This window comes from Phaenicophaeus curvirostris, chromosome 12 (assembly GCF_032191515.1).
Source record: "Phaenicophaeus curvirostris isolate KB17595 chromosome 12, BPBGC_Pcur_1.0, whole genome shotgun sequence".
NCBI lineage: Eukaryota > Metazoa > Chordata > Aves > Cuculiformes > Cuculidae > Phaenicophaeus > Phaenicophaeus curvirostris.
The window spans coordinates 7,087,687-7,104,613 of record NC_091403.1 but is presented as its reverse complement, the minus strand read 5'-3'; the positions used below and the strand labels follow the sequence as shown (position 1 = coordinate 7,104,613).

Genomic DNA, 16,927 nt, shown 5'->3' with positions numbered 1-16,927 from the left:
AAGTGACCTCCAGCTCAAAAACAAATACCACAATTATAGGAATAGAAGGAGCAACTACTGTTCTTATCCCACAGAAATATTTATTCAGTTTGGTCAGTAAGTTATAGGAATTTTTAATGCTGAGAACTTGTACTTAGTACAACATCATCATCATCATATTGACAACAACCACTTTGCCTTTTGTCAACGTACAATGTGAAACGTGGATTAACTTGCTCACAATAAATTACAGTGTGATGAGAAGAGCTCAATGACATCAGTAACTTAGGAACTGGTTACAGTTAGCTTCACTCACAGTATTTTTAAAAATGGTTTTCAATAGTAAAATCATTGCAGCCAAAGATAAAAAAAATCCACATACAATAAGAGCAAGGAAATGCATTTTTGGAGCAACAGTGAGCTACCAGTAAACACTTCAAACAGTGATCTTCAAGGCACAAAGCAAAAAAACTGGGTATGGGTTTTTTTGCAGGTTGATGGAGTCAGGGAAGGTAAATCTTTTTTTGAATATAAAATAAATACATTTTAAAAAGACGCATACAAAAGTCAGTAAGTCAGTCAAATAGCAAGGCTTTCACAGAATGCCACACTGACAGAACATTTGTGAATCCATTTCAGTCATGAAATCACGTTCACAGCTTGCATGACACGATCACTGAGGCAAGGGAACCATCACTTCAACATAGTTAATGGGGAAGAAGCCAGACTCCCCCTTTAACATCCCCTCATACCAATTCTCATCAATCTGATTGGTCAAAGTTATTATGTCCCCTTCCTTAAATCCAAGTTCACCTTCATTTTCTGGCTCAAAGTCATAGAGAGCTTGGCAGCAAGGCTGATCCATGTGCATTGAAGAACCTGCCCCAGTGACAGAAAAAGAAAAACATTAATAGAGCTTTAGAGCATTCCCACCAGCCACTAAGCATGAAACAGTGAGTAAAAAAAAAAAAATCTAACCTTGCTGTCAGGAATTCACCCCCCAACAGTTTTTCTATTGCTTTCACCTATTAACATTTGCTCCTTCCATGTATAAGAATTAATACTTATAATAAATAGTTTAAAGCATAATTCTGTTTCTCCCTTAAGTTCAGGTGCTAATCTATTTTCATTCCTAGTTGCCTTCCCTTTTAAAAGGCTCTTCACCTCAAACTGAGAGCTTGAGTAATGACAACTGTCAAAATCAGTCTGGTCTCTTTGGAGTGGTGGCCGGTGGAATTGGAAGGGTAGGAGTTGAGGAAGTGGAAGAGTCAACCGGCGAAGCAACAAGGAATCACTAAACAAATTGCACAGCAGCACGCTGCTTCGGCATGAATTCCTAGCAGGGGCAGGGGCTCAGAGTCAGGCCTCCAAACACACAGTTAGAGCCTACAGACTATCACCTGGATCTTCACACCACCTGTGCTTCTAGAAGCGAGGCTTCCAGCTGCTCCTGCATTACGGCCTCCACCCTCACCTCACCTGAGCAGTGACAGTCATTTCTAGGTTACAGCTCTCCAAGTTTGTGTCTTCAAATCCTTTGTTGTACACACCCTTCACCTGAACTAAAGCAAAGGTTATGCTAGGAACAATGGTGCCTGTCCAACTTTTTTACAGGTGAAAAGTTTTCCAGTACAGTATCCGTCTGTTCTTATGACTTAGGCAGTGTGCCCTGCTATGAAGATCTTCATTCCAAATTACTCTTAAAATATTAATGGTACCGTATGCAAATACAGTAGTAAGTACATATATTTACAGGAAAACAAGTGCATCTAGACATAAATTAAAGTACAAAACAGAATCACCATTAGCAAAGCAAGTTAACCTTGTAAAATCGATCACCTTTTTCAAAGATACTCTCATGAAGGAGTGTTAATTGGCTTAGATTTGTGGTATGGACACATTAGTTCATACATATTTATGAACAATAATTTATTCTAATAAAATGTAATCTAATGTTCAAAGTGTAAAGCTTAGCCCTGTGGCCAAGGAGTAGCCAGAGGTTCAACTGACATTCAGCCATAGCAGATTTTTGAAAATATATAGAGCAGAGCCAAATAAAAGGCTGGCAATTTGAAATATATTTATAAAGGAAGAATAAGGGAAAAGATTTCACCCTACTGCCATATAAACAGTAGTAAAAAACATTATAACATGACAACTCTAGAGTACTCTAGTAGTTATACATTACAGCACTTTACCCTCTCAAATATTAAGTTTTTCAGGTTGTCTTATCTGCAACACTGCAACAATTCTCAGCTCTCTCCCCAGCTATCACACATACTAATCATGCAGTCACCTTGAAGAATAATTTTTGGCAGGTAAATCTGCACACAGTTGGTAATGCAATGCAGAAATCATAGCTAAGACATAAAATATGCATGCAAACATGCATTTTAATCTGCTAATCATGATAATATGCATGGAAAATATTTAAAAGTGAACATTCAGACATTTTCTACTAAAAGGAGTTAGGAGAAGACTCTTAAGGAAACCAGCTGACAACTATTCTGGTGATCATTGTGGTAAATGAGAACAGGTGAAAGCATCATTTTAATTGACAATAATGGAATCAGGGTAATATTTGGTGTTAAAATTGGGAAGTATGAATTACTTCTCAATTTGATGGGTATGGTTTATCCTTCATAATGATAGAAGAGAGCTTTTATTTATAACAATGAAAAAGAGTTGTCAACACAAAGATCCCTCTCAGTAAAACCTCCTCAGAACACTGCTGTTAACAGCACTAGACTCATCCACTGCCTGGGGAAGTCTAATACAATGGCACAGGTGAAAGCTTATTTTTGGACATTTTTTCTGAAACAGTCCAAGCAGTAAACAACAAGATGAGCCACAGTTTCCCAACAAAAATGGGCTGATTGTGTTCAAGAACAGCTGAGCTATTTTCAGTCTCTGCCAAGGTAAAACTGGTACCAGCTCAGTGGAGCTGTCAACAGCAGAAGGCAGCACTCTGAATAATTGACAAAGTTCCATGCTCTCACCAGCTGCTCCAATGGGGCTCATTTATTATTGCCAGTCAGTTAATTTCTGACATGAGATGGATCACATTTGGTTCATTTTAAGCTCCGAAGAACTGAAAAGAAATTTCTGGCAACCTGAAAAGATTTTTAAATAATAGTCATAACCAGCACAACCGGTTTCACTCCGGGCTGTAGGATCAGTCAAAGTCTTCACTAGAGTCGGGCAGCTACTGTACAATCCAATGAGACAAAGCTTCCCTGACAAAGGTAACGGGGACAGCACTGCCCGGCAGGCTGCAACACACACTGTTAGACATCACAGAACTGGCAACACGCTTCCAGCCTTTTTGTCTCCATTAAATACTTGCACATCCTTTCCTGCTGCAGAGATTTAAGCTACAAAAAGTTGCTGGGGTTTTGGGGTTCTTTTTTGCAAACACCACCATGCACACCTCCCTAATTTCTCAAGAAATTAAGCCACACTTCACTGTTGCATTCAAAGATAACTTGTCATTTATCTCCAGACCACTCAAACCCAGGCACGTGGCATCCAGACCCATTAATTTCATACCATAGTGAAACCTGACAAACAAAAAGAATGAAAGGCATGACATAACACAGCACAAGACAGTTCTAAAATGTGCCAGATGATGCTCATACAAAATTATAATAAAAATACGGATCTGTTATCTGTGCTTAATCAAAGCAGCTAAATAATTCAAAGCATTAAAATGAGGTTTCTGTGAATCTAGCCCTGCAAGGGTGTGCAAGTAATTAGTAGTAAATAATCCCCATATGTTAGTGACTGTACAAACACAAATGCTATCTCTGCTCCAAGAAGCTGATACTTAACTTAAAAAGCTATGGTGAAACACAGAAAAGCCATTTCAACACTCAGACCTGGATTGTGGTAGTTGTGCTGAATGCATCACAGCTCACTTTGAACTGTCCTGTTGATTTCCATGGCTTCACAGAATACCAAGATACTACTTACCCTGAGTGACAGTATCAGATAAATTAAAGGTCTACATTTTGATAGGGTCAATGTGTAAACAGGAGAAATAAAGCATGAAAGCACTTGTTTGTGTAGGATGAAGAGGTCAGCTTTCTAAATGGAAAAAAAGGGCAATCATGACATTACCCTCCCTGTCACATGGAGGCCTTACAGCATTTAGCAGTTTTGCTTAGAGCCACCTGGTTCACATTTCTAAGACACAGACCATAAATCTAATCTGTTTCATGATTCTGATTTTAAACAGGAACAGAAAGACTTCCCCATTTACAAGCAGGGCATATTGACCCCACTGCAGCTCCACAGAAATCCATATGGATAACTTTTGCGTATGGACCAGGAAGAGAAAGAGAACAACGAACGAAGATTTCACTGATGTTTGTATTTGCTGAAGAGGGAAGCACAGCATCCATAGCTTCTTTAGGAGGAAAAAAACATGATAGATAGTCTTTCCAATATTATTAGTAACACTAAGCACCACAACAATTTCCCTTTCTCCTTTTCGTCTCCTTCCTGGTTGTTTTTATTCTTTACCATTCTGATTATTTAGTGAAATGCAAACAGTTGATGCAATAGTCCATGAATGGAATCAAAGAATGGAAGTGGCTTGCTCTTTCCTTATCTTGGTGATCAGTGGTCATTTATTTTGCAGTTCATTCACTGTATTTCTCATGGTACAAGGAAAATGTCAAGCAACAATCTGGCAAAACATCTATCGACATCTTAACTCAGTGGCCATAAACTTACCTGATGATTTTATGGAAGAACTATAAGCAATCCCGTTGTGCTGCTGATTATCACCAATTTCCAGTGTTGTAGTTATCACAGGTTTTGGCTTAAATTCACGTTTAGGCCGACTAGATGCTACGTTTATTCTGGAACGCAGAGAAGAGCAGTAAGAGATTTACTTGAAGGAAGAAATACTTGTGGAGTTTCCACTCAGGTTCAATGCTTTGGTGTTTGAAAGCTGGGGAAAAACAACCTTCTGCTGGTTTTGATTTTAGACTTTGTGGAGTGGGGGGTGTTATTCACTAAAAGCTGATCGGTTCTCATGCAGTATCTGAACTCATCAAGTCCCTATTTTATTCAATGCTTTGGTCCTGCTGACAGAAGTGTAAAGCTTAACAGCCTGAGTCTGAGAAGCGCTGAGCATCCACAGCTGCCACTGAGTTCAGCAGAAGTTCTAGGAATGAGCTCTCTAGAAACCTCAACTGCAAATGACATATGCAGAAACCCAGCCAGGACGGGCCCGGGGACTGCATCTCACGCGTTGCCCTTTTATTAGAGAAAATGAGAAACAACCATTTGGTCAGCACAACTGCCTCAATACCTCTTCCTGAGAGTGCACATGGCCCAGCTTAGACCTCCTCGTCCCACTGGCCTCTCCAGTTGGGATTGTGCAGGGTGTCTACAGACACAGCTACCAATATGCTAACACTCACAGCCACCACATCCCCTCTGATCTCAGGAAAGCCTCAAACAGTTACCTCAACTCCTCAACTGTAACGTTAGCTTATGCCATGGTGACACTCAAAGTCATTTAGGTCTCCTGTTGTCTCTTGGTTCTCTGAGGAATGTATAACAAAGTCATGACAGAAGCATTTTTTTTTCTTCTGTTAGGATGACAAAGTGTCTGGGCCTTTCCTAAGTGCATTACACCACAGCTGTGTCCCAAGCCAGATGGCTATTTCCTTACTCTGCCGCAGAATTTTGTTATACGCTTTAATCTCAATGAAAGTACGCCAACTTCCCAGCAAAGCCTCCAAAACACAACTCAAAGCATGCGAGTTTAAAGAAACCTACAAACAAATCGAGGCTGTCCTGATTAACCTCCGCAGATGTGAGTGAAAGATTCTGCACACACTCAAAGCTTTCTGGGCAGATCCTGCACTACATTAAAGGCTCACAGTGCAACAAGATGTTGCCAGGTGGCAGCAGTTTAAAGCAGTGAAGTCCAAGGCACAAAGCACAGCAAATGTGCATCTGTGAGATGGTGCTACGAGATCCATTGCTTCAGTGACTTGCCACATTAATGAACCTCAGTTGCAAGAAGTTCTCTGATGGCTTCGGTCTTACCGGTTTTGCAGCTTGCTCTGCAGATCCTCCAAAATTTCTGTGGATTGTTTATGGTAATCTAGTGCTGCTTCTACAAACACGGCCAACTGGCTAACTTGTTCTACCTGGAATTCAGAGAGGAAAATAGTTGTAAGGAGCCGGCAGTACATTCAGCTGAAGGATAAATAAACAGATCATTCAAAACAGACCTGGTATCTCAAAAGACCAGGATGGCTCATGGAGGCTATTGGAAAAGAGCATTCGTGATTCTACCAAGGAACTTGCCAGTTGGAAACTGAACAAAACCAAGATGTAACTTCTGGTTCACTAACTCAGGGCTGAGTCCTTGAGTCACTTCCTTCACAATGTGCAACTGTTTTTAACTTCTAAGCTATCTGTCTGTCAACACTCAAGCTGAAGCAGTTAAAAAGTTATGACTCCTTAGCAGATGAAAGCTGGGCTTTTCTGATCAGCAGTGTTGGAAGAAATTATACTGTGACAGCTCTTATGACTTAGACCCATTGGTGTTTATTAGGTATGTTTACAAACCACAGTTCTGAAATGATGTAGACTTACCTCACTAGATGGCAGCATTTATAAACCAATAAATGAAATGTGATTTATGTACTTTGATTTAAAAAGTACCAGCCAATCACTCAGAAATATGAATGCTGAAGAAAGGGAAAATGTGAAAGAAAAATCAAAATATTTTTATTCAAGAGGTAACAAATAATCTTATTCCCCTAACACAAACTGCAAAGTACTGGGGATGGAGCAATAATAGATATTTATTTGTCCTCTTCCTTTAAGATAACATTAAGAGCACAAACCCCAAGAAATCCGACATGTTTTGTTTCTTCATGACGTCTTCAGACATCAGATCACAAGAAGGTATCTGAATAAACTTTCTGCAAATGTTTTATGGACCCATGTCTATTTCGTGCTATACTTTGCTTTTACTAAGTTAAAAATATTATTAGAAATTCTACTGGCAGTCCAAGAGAGCCAAACATTGCCACATAGCATACAGAAATGAAATGCACAGAACCAAATAACCAGCTGGTACAACTCCATCACAGTCAACAGACAGTAAGATAAGCCAGCTGAGGGCAATGCACAAAGTGCCTGCGTTTGGATGGGGTGGTCAGAGAAAACAGATAGGCAGGGACTATCCAAACAAGATGACTAAGAGCCAGGAGGGACATGCAATTGTAGATTAGGAGAAGAGAGAGAGACTGAGAAAGAGACAGAGAAACTTGAAGGACTAAAAGCCACTTAGCCAGAACAGCCTGAGACTGGCAGAATGGGAAAAGCAGGAAGATGGATCTGATAAGAAGAGCACGCAACACTGTCTGTGTGGCAGGTCTGGAAGTAGCTGTGCAAAAACCTGTGGAAGAGATGTGGGTCAGGACTGAGTCTGGGAAAGGCACCTGGCAAGATGGCTGGGAACCTGAGCTCAGAGAACAGAGATCGCAGAGCAGGAAAAGGAGACATTTGGAGAAGTCGAAAGGATGGGAAAGAAGTGATCGCAGTTAAGATCTCTGCAAACCCAGCACAACAGTCTGGGGTTAGACGAGGCAGTAATGATTATTTTGAGGAGGACAGACAGACAGGCTGGGTCAGCATGGAAAATGGAAGGGAAGGAGCACAGTTTTCTTTAAACAGAAACAATAATAAGTCGATATGAAAAAACCTCAAAGGGACAGTCAGTTCACTCCCTCTCAAAGGTGGAATTACTTATACTAGAAAGTATAACTCATCAGCTCTCTAGTGGCTCAGCTAGATCATTTTAATCGATGCACTGTTTTATCTTCAGTTTGGTGCTTTGACTAATGATAAACATCATCTGAAACACTTGTCAGCTGCTTATGCAAGGCAGAATTAAAAAACATATACACTGCAAGCAGGCAATCAGTAAAGCCTACAGTGGAAGAGTTTGCTGAAATTGTTGATAGAGGATGTTACATTTTTTGGTGCCTTCATATACCTTGCAGTGGTAAAACAGCAAGAGGCTTACTGACTTATGCACTGCTATAACAAATGTGTGCAACTCACAAACACTTCAGGAGCTACCAGCTAGGTTGTAACTGGCCATCACACAGGTTTGCACAGAAGGTGAAGCTGCTTGCGGTTACATATTTCCTCTTACAGCTCCCCCTTGTTGCAGTTTGCTCACAGAAGACAGCACGCTTATTACTTTCTAAGTGCGTTTTCTGTGATGCTGCTTCTACAGGAGAAAAAAAAAGCTTTGGAATAAGCCCAAATAGGTCCAGTTCTCTTTTCCTACAATTCCACGTTTACATGGGAGAAAGGACATCCTGCTATTCTCCTCTATGCATGGACACGATTGTCCTGAATGACCACAGCTACTCTTTAGTTAGACATAATTTCATTATGGACTTGTAACTCTGAGCCAAAGTCCAGGCACGTGAGCCCAAGCCACAAACTCACTCTGTGGATTAATTTTCAGAGCCAAACAGTAATAACAACGATTTTCAGAGGTAAAATCCTTCAGATATTTCAAATCAGCAGCGAAGTTTTGACTATAAGTGAACTACAATTTAGAAAGTGCAGGGTACGTACCCTTGTGGATAGTTCCAGCAGCAGGTCTGCTATGTTAATCTTCCAACATTCTCCCCCTTGCTGATCAAACTGCATTCTGCTCTCAGATAGTTCACTACTCATGGATTACAAAACTACTTAAGACCTCTGTGACAACTTTGTCTGAGCCACTGTGTGTGCAGAAGAAATTCCTCAGTTCCTGAGTTCTCCCATTTACTGCTGTGCATTACATTCCTCTCTAAGAGGAGATTGAAAGATGAAAGAGGTGTAATTTCTGCTTTCAGACCTTGCCTCCTGTGAAGGATGGGACAGAGTTTATCCAATCCCACACACATTGACCTCCTGGATGCACCGTGGCAAACAAAAAAAGCAGGACAGACTTACATCATTTTCTAAGAAATTGAACATGCTTCTTTCAGCCAGTTCCTTTGACTCTTCAAATTTTTCTACCGCTTGTTTAACTTCTTCATCTGGTATCTTTCCAAGACGCTTCTTTTTATAATCATAATCCAAACGGCGTCCTTCTAGTTTCTTCAAATGATGCTAATTAAGACAGAACAGTTAGGAGAAGGGCCAAATGTGACATGCCCAAACACATTGTGATTTTAGGAAATCTCAGTTATGGATGCAAATATAAACTGAACTTAAGAAATACTAGGCTCAAAGATTATCCAGTCCATCCCTTTGATCTAAGGCAGCATGAGGTAAGTCTAGGACCATATACATGAATGAAATTTTAAACTGTATAGACTTCAAATAAACAGCCATTTGTTAACACTTAGGGGATTTGCTACCTTAGTTTGCTAAACTTAGGCATCCAACTCATCAAGTTCACTAAATAGGCAACACCTCAGATTGTCTAAATGAGAAGCAGGATCCAATCTAAATACATGCATGCCCCACATTCTACATTTAATTCAATTCTACCTTTAGAATTATTTGCAATACGTCAGCTAAAACTTAAAGGGTTATTTTCCCTTTTTGTTCCATAAGCATTGCTGCAACAGATCTTGTATTCTTGCCTTCTTTGCCAGGTGTCAACTTAACACTTCTATCTGATAAAACTACGCAAGATTTCTGTTGCCAAAAATCATGGAACTGACAGACTTACAGAAAGGGCTCAAAGTGACAGTACAAAATGCTCATTAAAGCTAACGTCAAACCATTTCTTTTCATCATTTCTGAAAACAGTTATGTATCACAGGAGACAGCTACAGACATCAAGACTTTATTACTATTTTTTGCTATGCTTTCCACATCCATTTACATGTAAACAAATAAAATAACTTTCACTTCTGCATTTCATCAGGGTTTTAATTTGCTTATTAGCCAAGTCTACTGGAATCAACAGAGTCAGACAGAGACTTTCTTTGAATTGTCACATTGTAATAAAAGCACTGAAAAACTTAATTCTAAAGATTAAAAATGTGTTCCTCAGCTTTCTATTTTTTCCTATTGTGGCATATGGTACTTCAACACTTCATGGCACTTTTCAGATTGTCCTGTGATTGCCCTGAATAGCCTTTTTCAACAGTTGTATTCATCCTCCATTACAAACAGTTTTAGGCTGACGGAGATGCCAAGATTCAATAAACAGTCACAGTAAATCTCAGCCCACCCACACGTTCATAAGAATTGATAAAAATGTCAGGTGAAAGAAACAGCAGAAAAATAAAGAATATAAATTTGTTCACTATCCTTCTTGTACTGAATGTACAAGCAATGTAGCAAACTGAGTAAATTAGACAAGCGAGAAATAGCCAGGCATTGATTTTAAGTGGATTTCATCACTGTTTTGCTAGCGAGACAAACTTAAATGCAGTGAAATTTATTTACCTTATTACTTCCAAGAAAAATATCTCAGGGAGCTAGAGTATGATTGATATGTGAAGCTTTACCCTGGAAAACTTACCCCAATCTCTTTTAAATCTTTGTCCTGCAATAACTGTAGTGGATCAATAAAATTTTGTTTGACATTAATATCAAGCGAGTCCTTCACCTCTGCCATTTGCTTCATGCTCTCACCAGCATCCAGCAGTGCAAGGCCTGTGGTAAAGAATAGGCTACTTATATCTCAATATATGTAAAACCAGAAAAGTTGTCATATAAAATAGCTGTTTCAAATAGGTATCTATGTGTCTGCTGCTGCCTGTCCCCAACAGAAAACTAGAACTGGGAATTCATTTTTCTGAAGTACAATTTTTTTTTTTCCTGAAGAGCATCAAGGAAAGAACTAATATTATTATCCCTGCTGTCTTTGCACAGGTTACAAGCCCCCTCCACTTTGAGAACTGCAAACCAAGATGATTAATTTGTGTAACTTCAGTGCTATTTTTAAATACACGAAGAGTAATTTTTTTTAATCTCAAAATCATGCTTTACAGCTTCCTCATACATAGTGTGCTTTTTCCCAAACCTCCTTTTGATCAAAATTTTTGCTGCTTCTTTAAAACCACGTATTTAACATAGCTGAATACTTGATTCAGCATGTAAGTATCAACTAGCATTCGAAATGTTCTTTCCCCTTTCCTAGTTTTATTTAGAATTCCCACTGCTTTTGCAAAAACACAAGGAAATTCAGCTCACAGAGGAGCTGAGGCCCTTCACTCATGATGAGGAGAATAAATGAGTCCTTTGCAAACCGCAGCACCTTCCCCCAACCTACTTGGGCTCAAGTGCAAGGTCCCTGTGCCTACATAGCTGTTACTATTTCAAGACAACAACTGTGTGTAAAATTGCAGATATTAACAACAGAACATAACAAAGCCAGCCAGTTCTGTATTGGCTTCTGCAGCAGCTTCAGTCTATACCACTCTCTCCTAGCCCTAGTTCCCCCTCTTTCCCCATAGTCCTTTCTCAATCCAGAAAGAACCTATGGAGTAGCTCTGTTGACAACAATTCAAATTCATTCCAGACAAGCCCACACACCATGTATGCACAGCAAGCAAAGCCTCTAAAAAGATTTTGGCTGTGAAGTACCAGCATATTTTAAGAGGAAAAGGCGAGATTTGATTTAGCAAGGAATTATAGCTCGTCCAAACTACAGTTCATTTTCATGAAAACAAGAAAACACATATTTAAGATGAACTACTCCAAAGCATAGAAATACCAGATCATTAAGAAAAAAAAAAAAAGGTTACTCTGTTTTTCCCCGTGAGAAATTTTTCCCTCACTTTACTTGTCAAATACAGGGTCCGTTTTTATTTCAAAGTTAAATGAAATACAAAACATCTAACAATCACCCTAAATTATTTAGGTTTGGCAATGTAGAAACTAAAATGTTTGTGGTAATAATATCACTATTAGTGTTATCAAATTCACCTGTAACAGAAATGGACAAATATGCAGAAACATTGTGTTTTGTTAACCCCCTGACCACTGCACTTAACCTTCCCTCTTACCTGCAGTAGCTATATACATAGGTTATGTCACCGAGTGATATTCTGCAAAGAACTTTATGCTGAAATATTCACAGAGGAGATATACAGACTCACCAAACATAGAATCATCGCCAAGCTCTCTGCCATACCGTATCATGCAGTCTCCCAGGAGTCCCTCTGTCTGAGGATAGCCTGTGGTTTTAACTTGTCCTCTGATCTTTGACATAGTGTTCAGCATTCCCAGCTTGGCTCTGTATGCTAAGGAGGACACAAAAAAAGAATAGAAGTCACACAAACACTTTTTAAACTAATATATTTGAAGTAACGAATCATTTAAGAAGCAACTTCACAACACAAATCACTAAGCTGGTCTGTAGATTAACAAGTTTTTTTGTCAGTGCTCCATAGTAAAAAGTGAAGCAAGATTCCATTCAATAATATGGGTCATACGACACTGTTTTTTATTCCTAACTGAATAAGCATCATTCCTCCAGGCTACAGTGGGAATGCTTGTCGCCTTCTGTGGATATTCACCAATACTCACTTCCCTTTGAATATTCCTGCTTGTGAACTCCTTGATTAGAAATAGTGCATTCAACTTGTATCCCAGACCAGACTTACCACATACGAGCTTCACAGTTGTTCATCGCATACAAAGGTGAAGTTCTTCAGCACACCAAGAAGCCTCACAATGATCACCTAATCAGCTTGTATTTACCTAGGATTAATTGCCAAGTAAAAAGACAATGTTCAGTAAAATCCAACACCTGCTGTTCCTCTCCTACCTGGATTTGGCTGAAGATACTCTGTGGATTTGGACAGAAGCTCTGCTACAGCTTTATTAGTAACATCAATTTTCTGAAAAAGAAAAGCAACACAATGAGCAAAAAGTAAATTGATTACTAGAAAGTCTATCATTTTATCAGACATGATATGCTGGTCTAACTGATGATGAAATTTTTTTTAAAACAAAGCAAATATTGTAGCTGAAAATAAACAGTCGTCTCATAGTTATGACAGGATTTTACAAAAAACAGGTAGTGCTGGGAAGGAGAGAAGGTTCATATCAAAATGTGGGCTTGCCTTTCCAGCCAATCAGTCTTGACTAAAGCTCACACATTCCAGACTACAATTTTCCTGCCAACCCAGCAGTTGTTACCAAGACTACTCTTCTCCACAGGTGGAAAAGACTGAACATATGCCTCAATATTGGGGTCAGGACCATTTAAAGCAGCAGTTTGCACTGTCTTCCCATTTAATAGTTTCTAAAATGCTATAAAAATCATATTTCTGGTTTGTCTCCCTTCTCCTCCCTTAAAGCTTGCACATTATTTTTCCTCTTACAATGCAGAGAAAAGAAATAATTATTCTGTAGCCAAAGAAACTGAAACCTAGAAAGCTGTTTAGATCATAAATTCAAACACATGTGTTACAAGAAAAAAAAAAAACCGCAAGAATTTTTTTCATTAATCTGCCAGCAATAAAAACTGTGACCCGAGTCTACTATGAACATTAAAAAAAAAAGCACAGAAAGACAAGGATAACACAAAAAAAAGCACATAAAAGAAAAGCACATAAAAGCTGAAAAAGCAGAACCTAGTGGTAACATTGTTTAATTTGCAATACAACAGCTTTTAAGTGGACATCTCAGCTTACACAATTCATGCAAATTTCTGAACAGGGATTTAAATAAAAAATGTAATTCTGTATCAAGAGAAAATTTGACCCTAGTAGTCACTTTTTTAACATTAATACTATCAGGTGGGAAGGCTTCGTGATGTTTACAGAGACTCACTGAACACTCTCTCTCATCTCCCACACAGACAGAGAAGAAAGGCCTCTCATGATGCTCTGCACCACTTGGAAGAGTCTCTCTTCACCACCAAAGGGAGTCAGTGGAACCTGCTCCCTCTGTCCAGACACCCATTGGGGATGTCTCTTCTCCCTTGGCTGGGCTGACAAGGCTCAAGGATAAATTTGCACTTATCTCTTTGTATTTCTGCTTGGAAGCACGTGGCAGAGGGCTCCCTCAGCACGTAAATCTACCATATCACTTATTGCATGAAACATTTTGATTCTGCAGTAAGCTTAATATTTAAAAACATAACGTTGTTTTCCTTACCCTTTCCATCTCTTGAAATTCTTCATCTAACTTTGTTCCTTCTGCTCCACTTATTTTTTCACTGAACAACTGTAAAGAGATAAATTTCAGAAGAAAAAAAAAAGCATTATTATTTAATTACAGGATAAATATCTCTGAGAGTCACAGGAACGCACTCCAGATTAAAAAATATGCAGCAATCACTTGAGGCAACTGTGTAAGAGAGGAGTAACCTTATCCTGGAAATGAATCACTCATTTCAAGAGAGATAGAGATACCTGATATGAATTTACAACAGGCAAATATAAAATGATTTCTCATGCCTGAACAGTTTGTACCCTAAAAGCACAACCTACACAGCAGACTTCAGGCACAGGGATGAGGGTCTGACTGCAGGTAAATCCAGAGTAACTCTTTCAAGGATGTCTCTCTAGCCCTGTATGTCTGAGTACCTTCTGGTCCCACATGCCATTAAGTTCAGCGATGCAACTCCCACTCCTTCTGCTGGGAGTTGTGCTCAGTTCTGTGGAAGAAACAGACTCATAAACATGCTGCACTCTGACCCACCTGCATGACTGAGCATCTTTTCGATACTGAAAACAAAAATGCCATGCATTCTTCAAAAACAAGCACAGGTTTTAAACAGAGAATTTTGAGTAAACCTTCTTAGGATGGCTGAAATGTTATCCAGCTTTTTTGTGAAAACTCCAGCCTGTCAGACTGGACTTCGGTCCTCCCTCAGTAGGCCATGGCTAGGAATAAACACTTGAGCAGGACTCGTCTATCTGCTTCATGCAGTGCATGGTACCCACACTGCACTGAGCAGGAAATGAGCTGGATCCTCACGTAGCGTGGAACTGCCTTTGAAAACATCGCTCTACCGCAGAAGCAGTGGTTTAACACATACAATAAGTATTACACATAAATTCCAAGGATAATTCCTGCAAAAAATACTACACATTTCTTTTTTAATTGACTTTTACCACTGAATCTGTCACGGAGTAATGTAAAATGACAGCTGACTGCTGGTGTCCTCCAAACCTGCCCCCAATAAAGCTTTTTCTTTGTCCTCAGCACCTTCTAAAAAGGAATTAATCTCACTGAATTAAAAGGGCCTTGGAGACTTGCATAATCTGAAAATAGGTCAAGGCTCCTTGTAGCGCACTGGTTCCCTCCCCTCGGTCGCAGCCTGCGTTGCGCAGGTGTGGAGGGAGCACGCTGCCTTGCCAAAACCCAGCGATGAGCTGATGAAGCAGAGCTGGGAGCTCAGTGGAAGCTGACCTTGCATCAATATCACTGCTACCACACAGCCAAAAGAACAGATCTGCTCAAGGGAAAATGTGAGTTCAGAGAGAGCCGTACTGCTAATTAATTCTATTGGCTTTACAGGAGGACTCGCAATCTTTATGCTTAATATGCCAAGCAGCCCACAAACTTGTCAAGAGGATTTCACTTCCAGAGCACTCACAGAACAAGCAAAAAGCAGATAAAATAGATATGTAGAAGCCCAAGTACCAGTGAGTTCCCTTGGGTCATCATCTTGCTGCTGCAAGACACTGCAGCAGAGCAACCTGAGGCCACGCATGGAGGGGCACCTGCCCAGGTCTCCGCGGGTGTATCTGAGGAGTACTTGAGCACAAAAAGAGTAAAGTGCTTCTACAGAAGGTGAAAAGCAACCTATCAGAAAGAGTAAACTTCTTCACACTGGCAGTTTCTGTGCAGTGTTAATTTCTGCAATAATCAATGCCATTTTCTACAGCCTCAAACATGTTTTCGTTCACCAACAAGCAATGAACAGATCTGTGGTTTCCTGAAACCTCTCGTGGTGATCCCTTTTCAAAGACTGAGTGCAGCAGGGGAATTAATTCTTCTCAGGCTGTAGCTGCAAAATCCACACTTGGTAGCAATCCAGAGCTGTCTCATTACAAATAATCCATTTACTTGCTGGTGAAGGATAAATGTGATGAAGTAACAGGATTGCTTGACTATGAAAGCATAATTAATAATAAATTACTGCACCAAATGACTAAAATAGTGAAATGTCTTGCACTTGGAGAAAACAGATCTGAATGTTACAAGACGCACAAGAGGATGAGTAGAAAGTTCACACATAAACAATGCCAGAGAGAGAAAAACTGCACTGGCTCGTTGGAAGGCTGACAAAGTCCAAAGAACACACAATTTGTCATGGGATGCACTGGAAGTTGTTATGTTTTCAGTTAACGCCTTAGGACATGCACTATTTAACAACTGGCACCCCTTAGCTCTCCCTGGCTTACTGATGGCCATACATGGTCACACACACCTCCCTTGAATAATAGTCTGAAACTTGGGCTTACTGTCTTGCTGCTGGTTTTGCCAGGATTGCAGCTGCTGACCCACGTTTGCACTTGGCTGCTGCGGCTGCGCTGCCAGTGCCCACAGACACGTGTCTCGGCACCGGGCTGCAGCCTGCTCATCCTCTTTGCCCATGTTTAGTTTTGGTTTCTCTTCCGAAACGTTGCAAAACTCTTCACTGTGATTTGAATGGATAAAATTGGATGCCACTCATAGAGGGAGAAACTATTTGGAGCTACACCGTGTCATTCCTCGCAAGGGGAGCACTGGGCTTGCTGAAGCAGCAGGGAGTTTGATCCAGAAGTTAGATCCAGAAGGTCACAGAACAACTGAGACTTCTATACACCAGCTTTCAGAGAGAAAGAGAGATTCTGCATCTCACAATTTGCAGAGAATAACAGAGTAATTTAATTAACAACTTGGATGATGGGATAGACTACACTCCGTGAGAGTCTGGAAGACACCATGTTGGAGCAAGCAGATGATGTACCAGATGGTGAGGCTGCTCCTCATAAGGACCTTG

General features: G+C 40.0%; 1 protein-coding gene across 2 annotated transcripts in view; it reads right to left on the bottom strand.

Moving 5' to 3' along the window:
* Window positions 1-60: 60 nt before the first annotated feature.
* Window positions 61-16,927, bottom strand: part of SH3GL3 (SH3 domain containing GRB2 like 3, endophilin A3) — a 50,460-nt gene continuing 33,593 nt past the window's right edge. For both annotated transcript variants that reach the window (XM_069866695.1, XM_069866696.1), the window contains exons 2-9: window positions 14,089-14,157; window positions 12,752-12,824; window positions 12,081-12,224; window positions 10,499-10,632; window positions 8,971-9,129; window positions 6,046-6,149; window positions 4,717-4,844; window positions 61-858 (exon numbers count right to left, since the gene is read on the bottom strand). In XM_069866695.1, coding sequence (XP_069722796.1) covers window positions 653-858; window positions 4,717-4,844; window positions 6,046-6,149; window positions 8,971-9,129; window positions 10,499-10,632; window positions 12,081-12,224; window positions 12,752-12,824; window positions 14,089-14,157 — 1,017 coding nt within the window. In that variant the 3' untranslated portion in view covers window positions 61-652. The remainder of the gene's footprint in view (window positions 859-4,716; window positions 4,845-6,045; window positions 6,150-8,970; window positions 9,130-10,498; window positions 10,633-12,080; window positions 12,225-12,751; window positions 12,825-14,088; window positions 14,158-16,927) is intronic.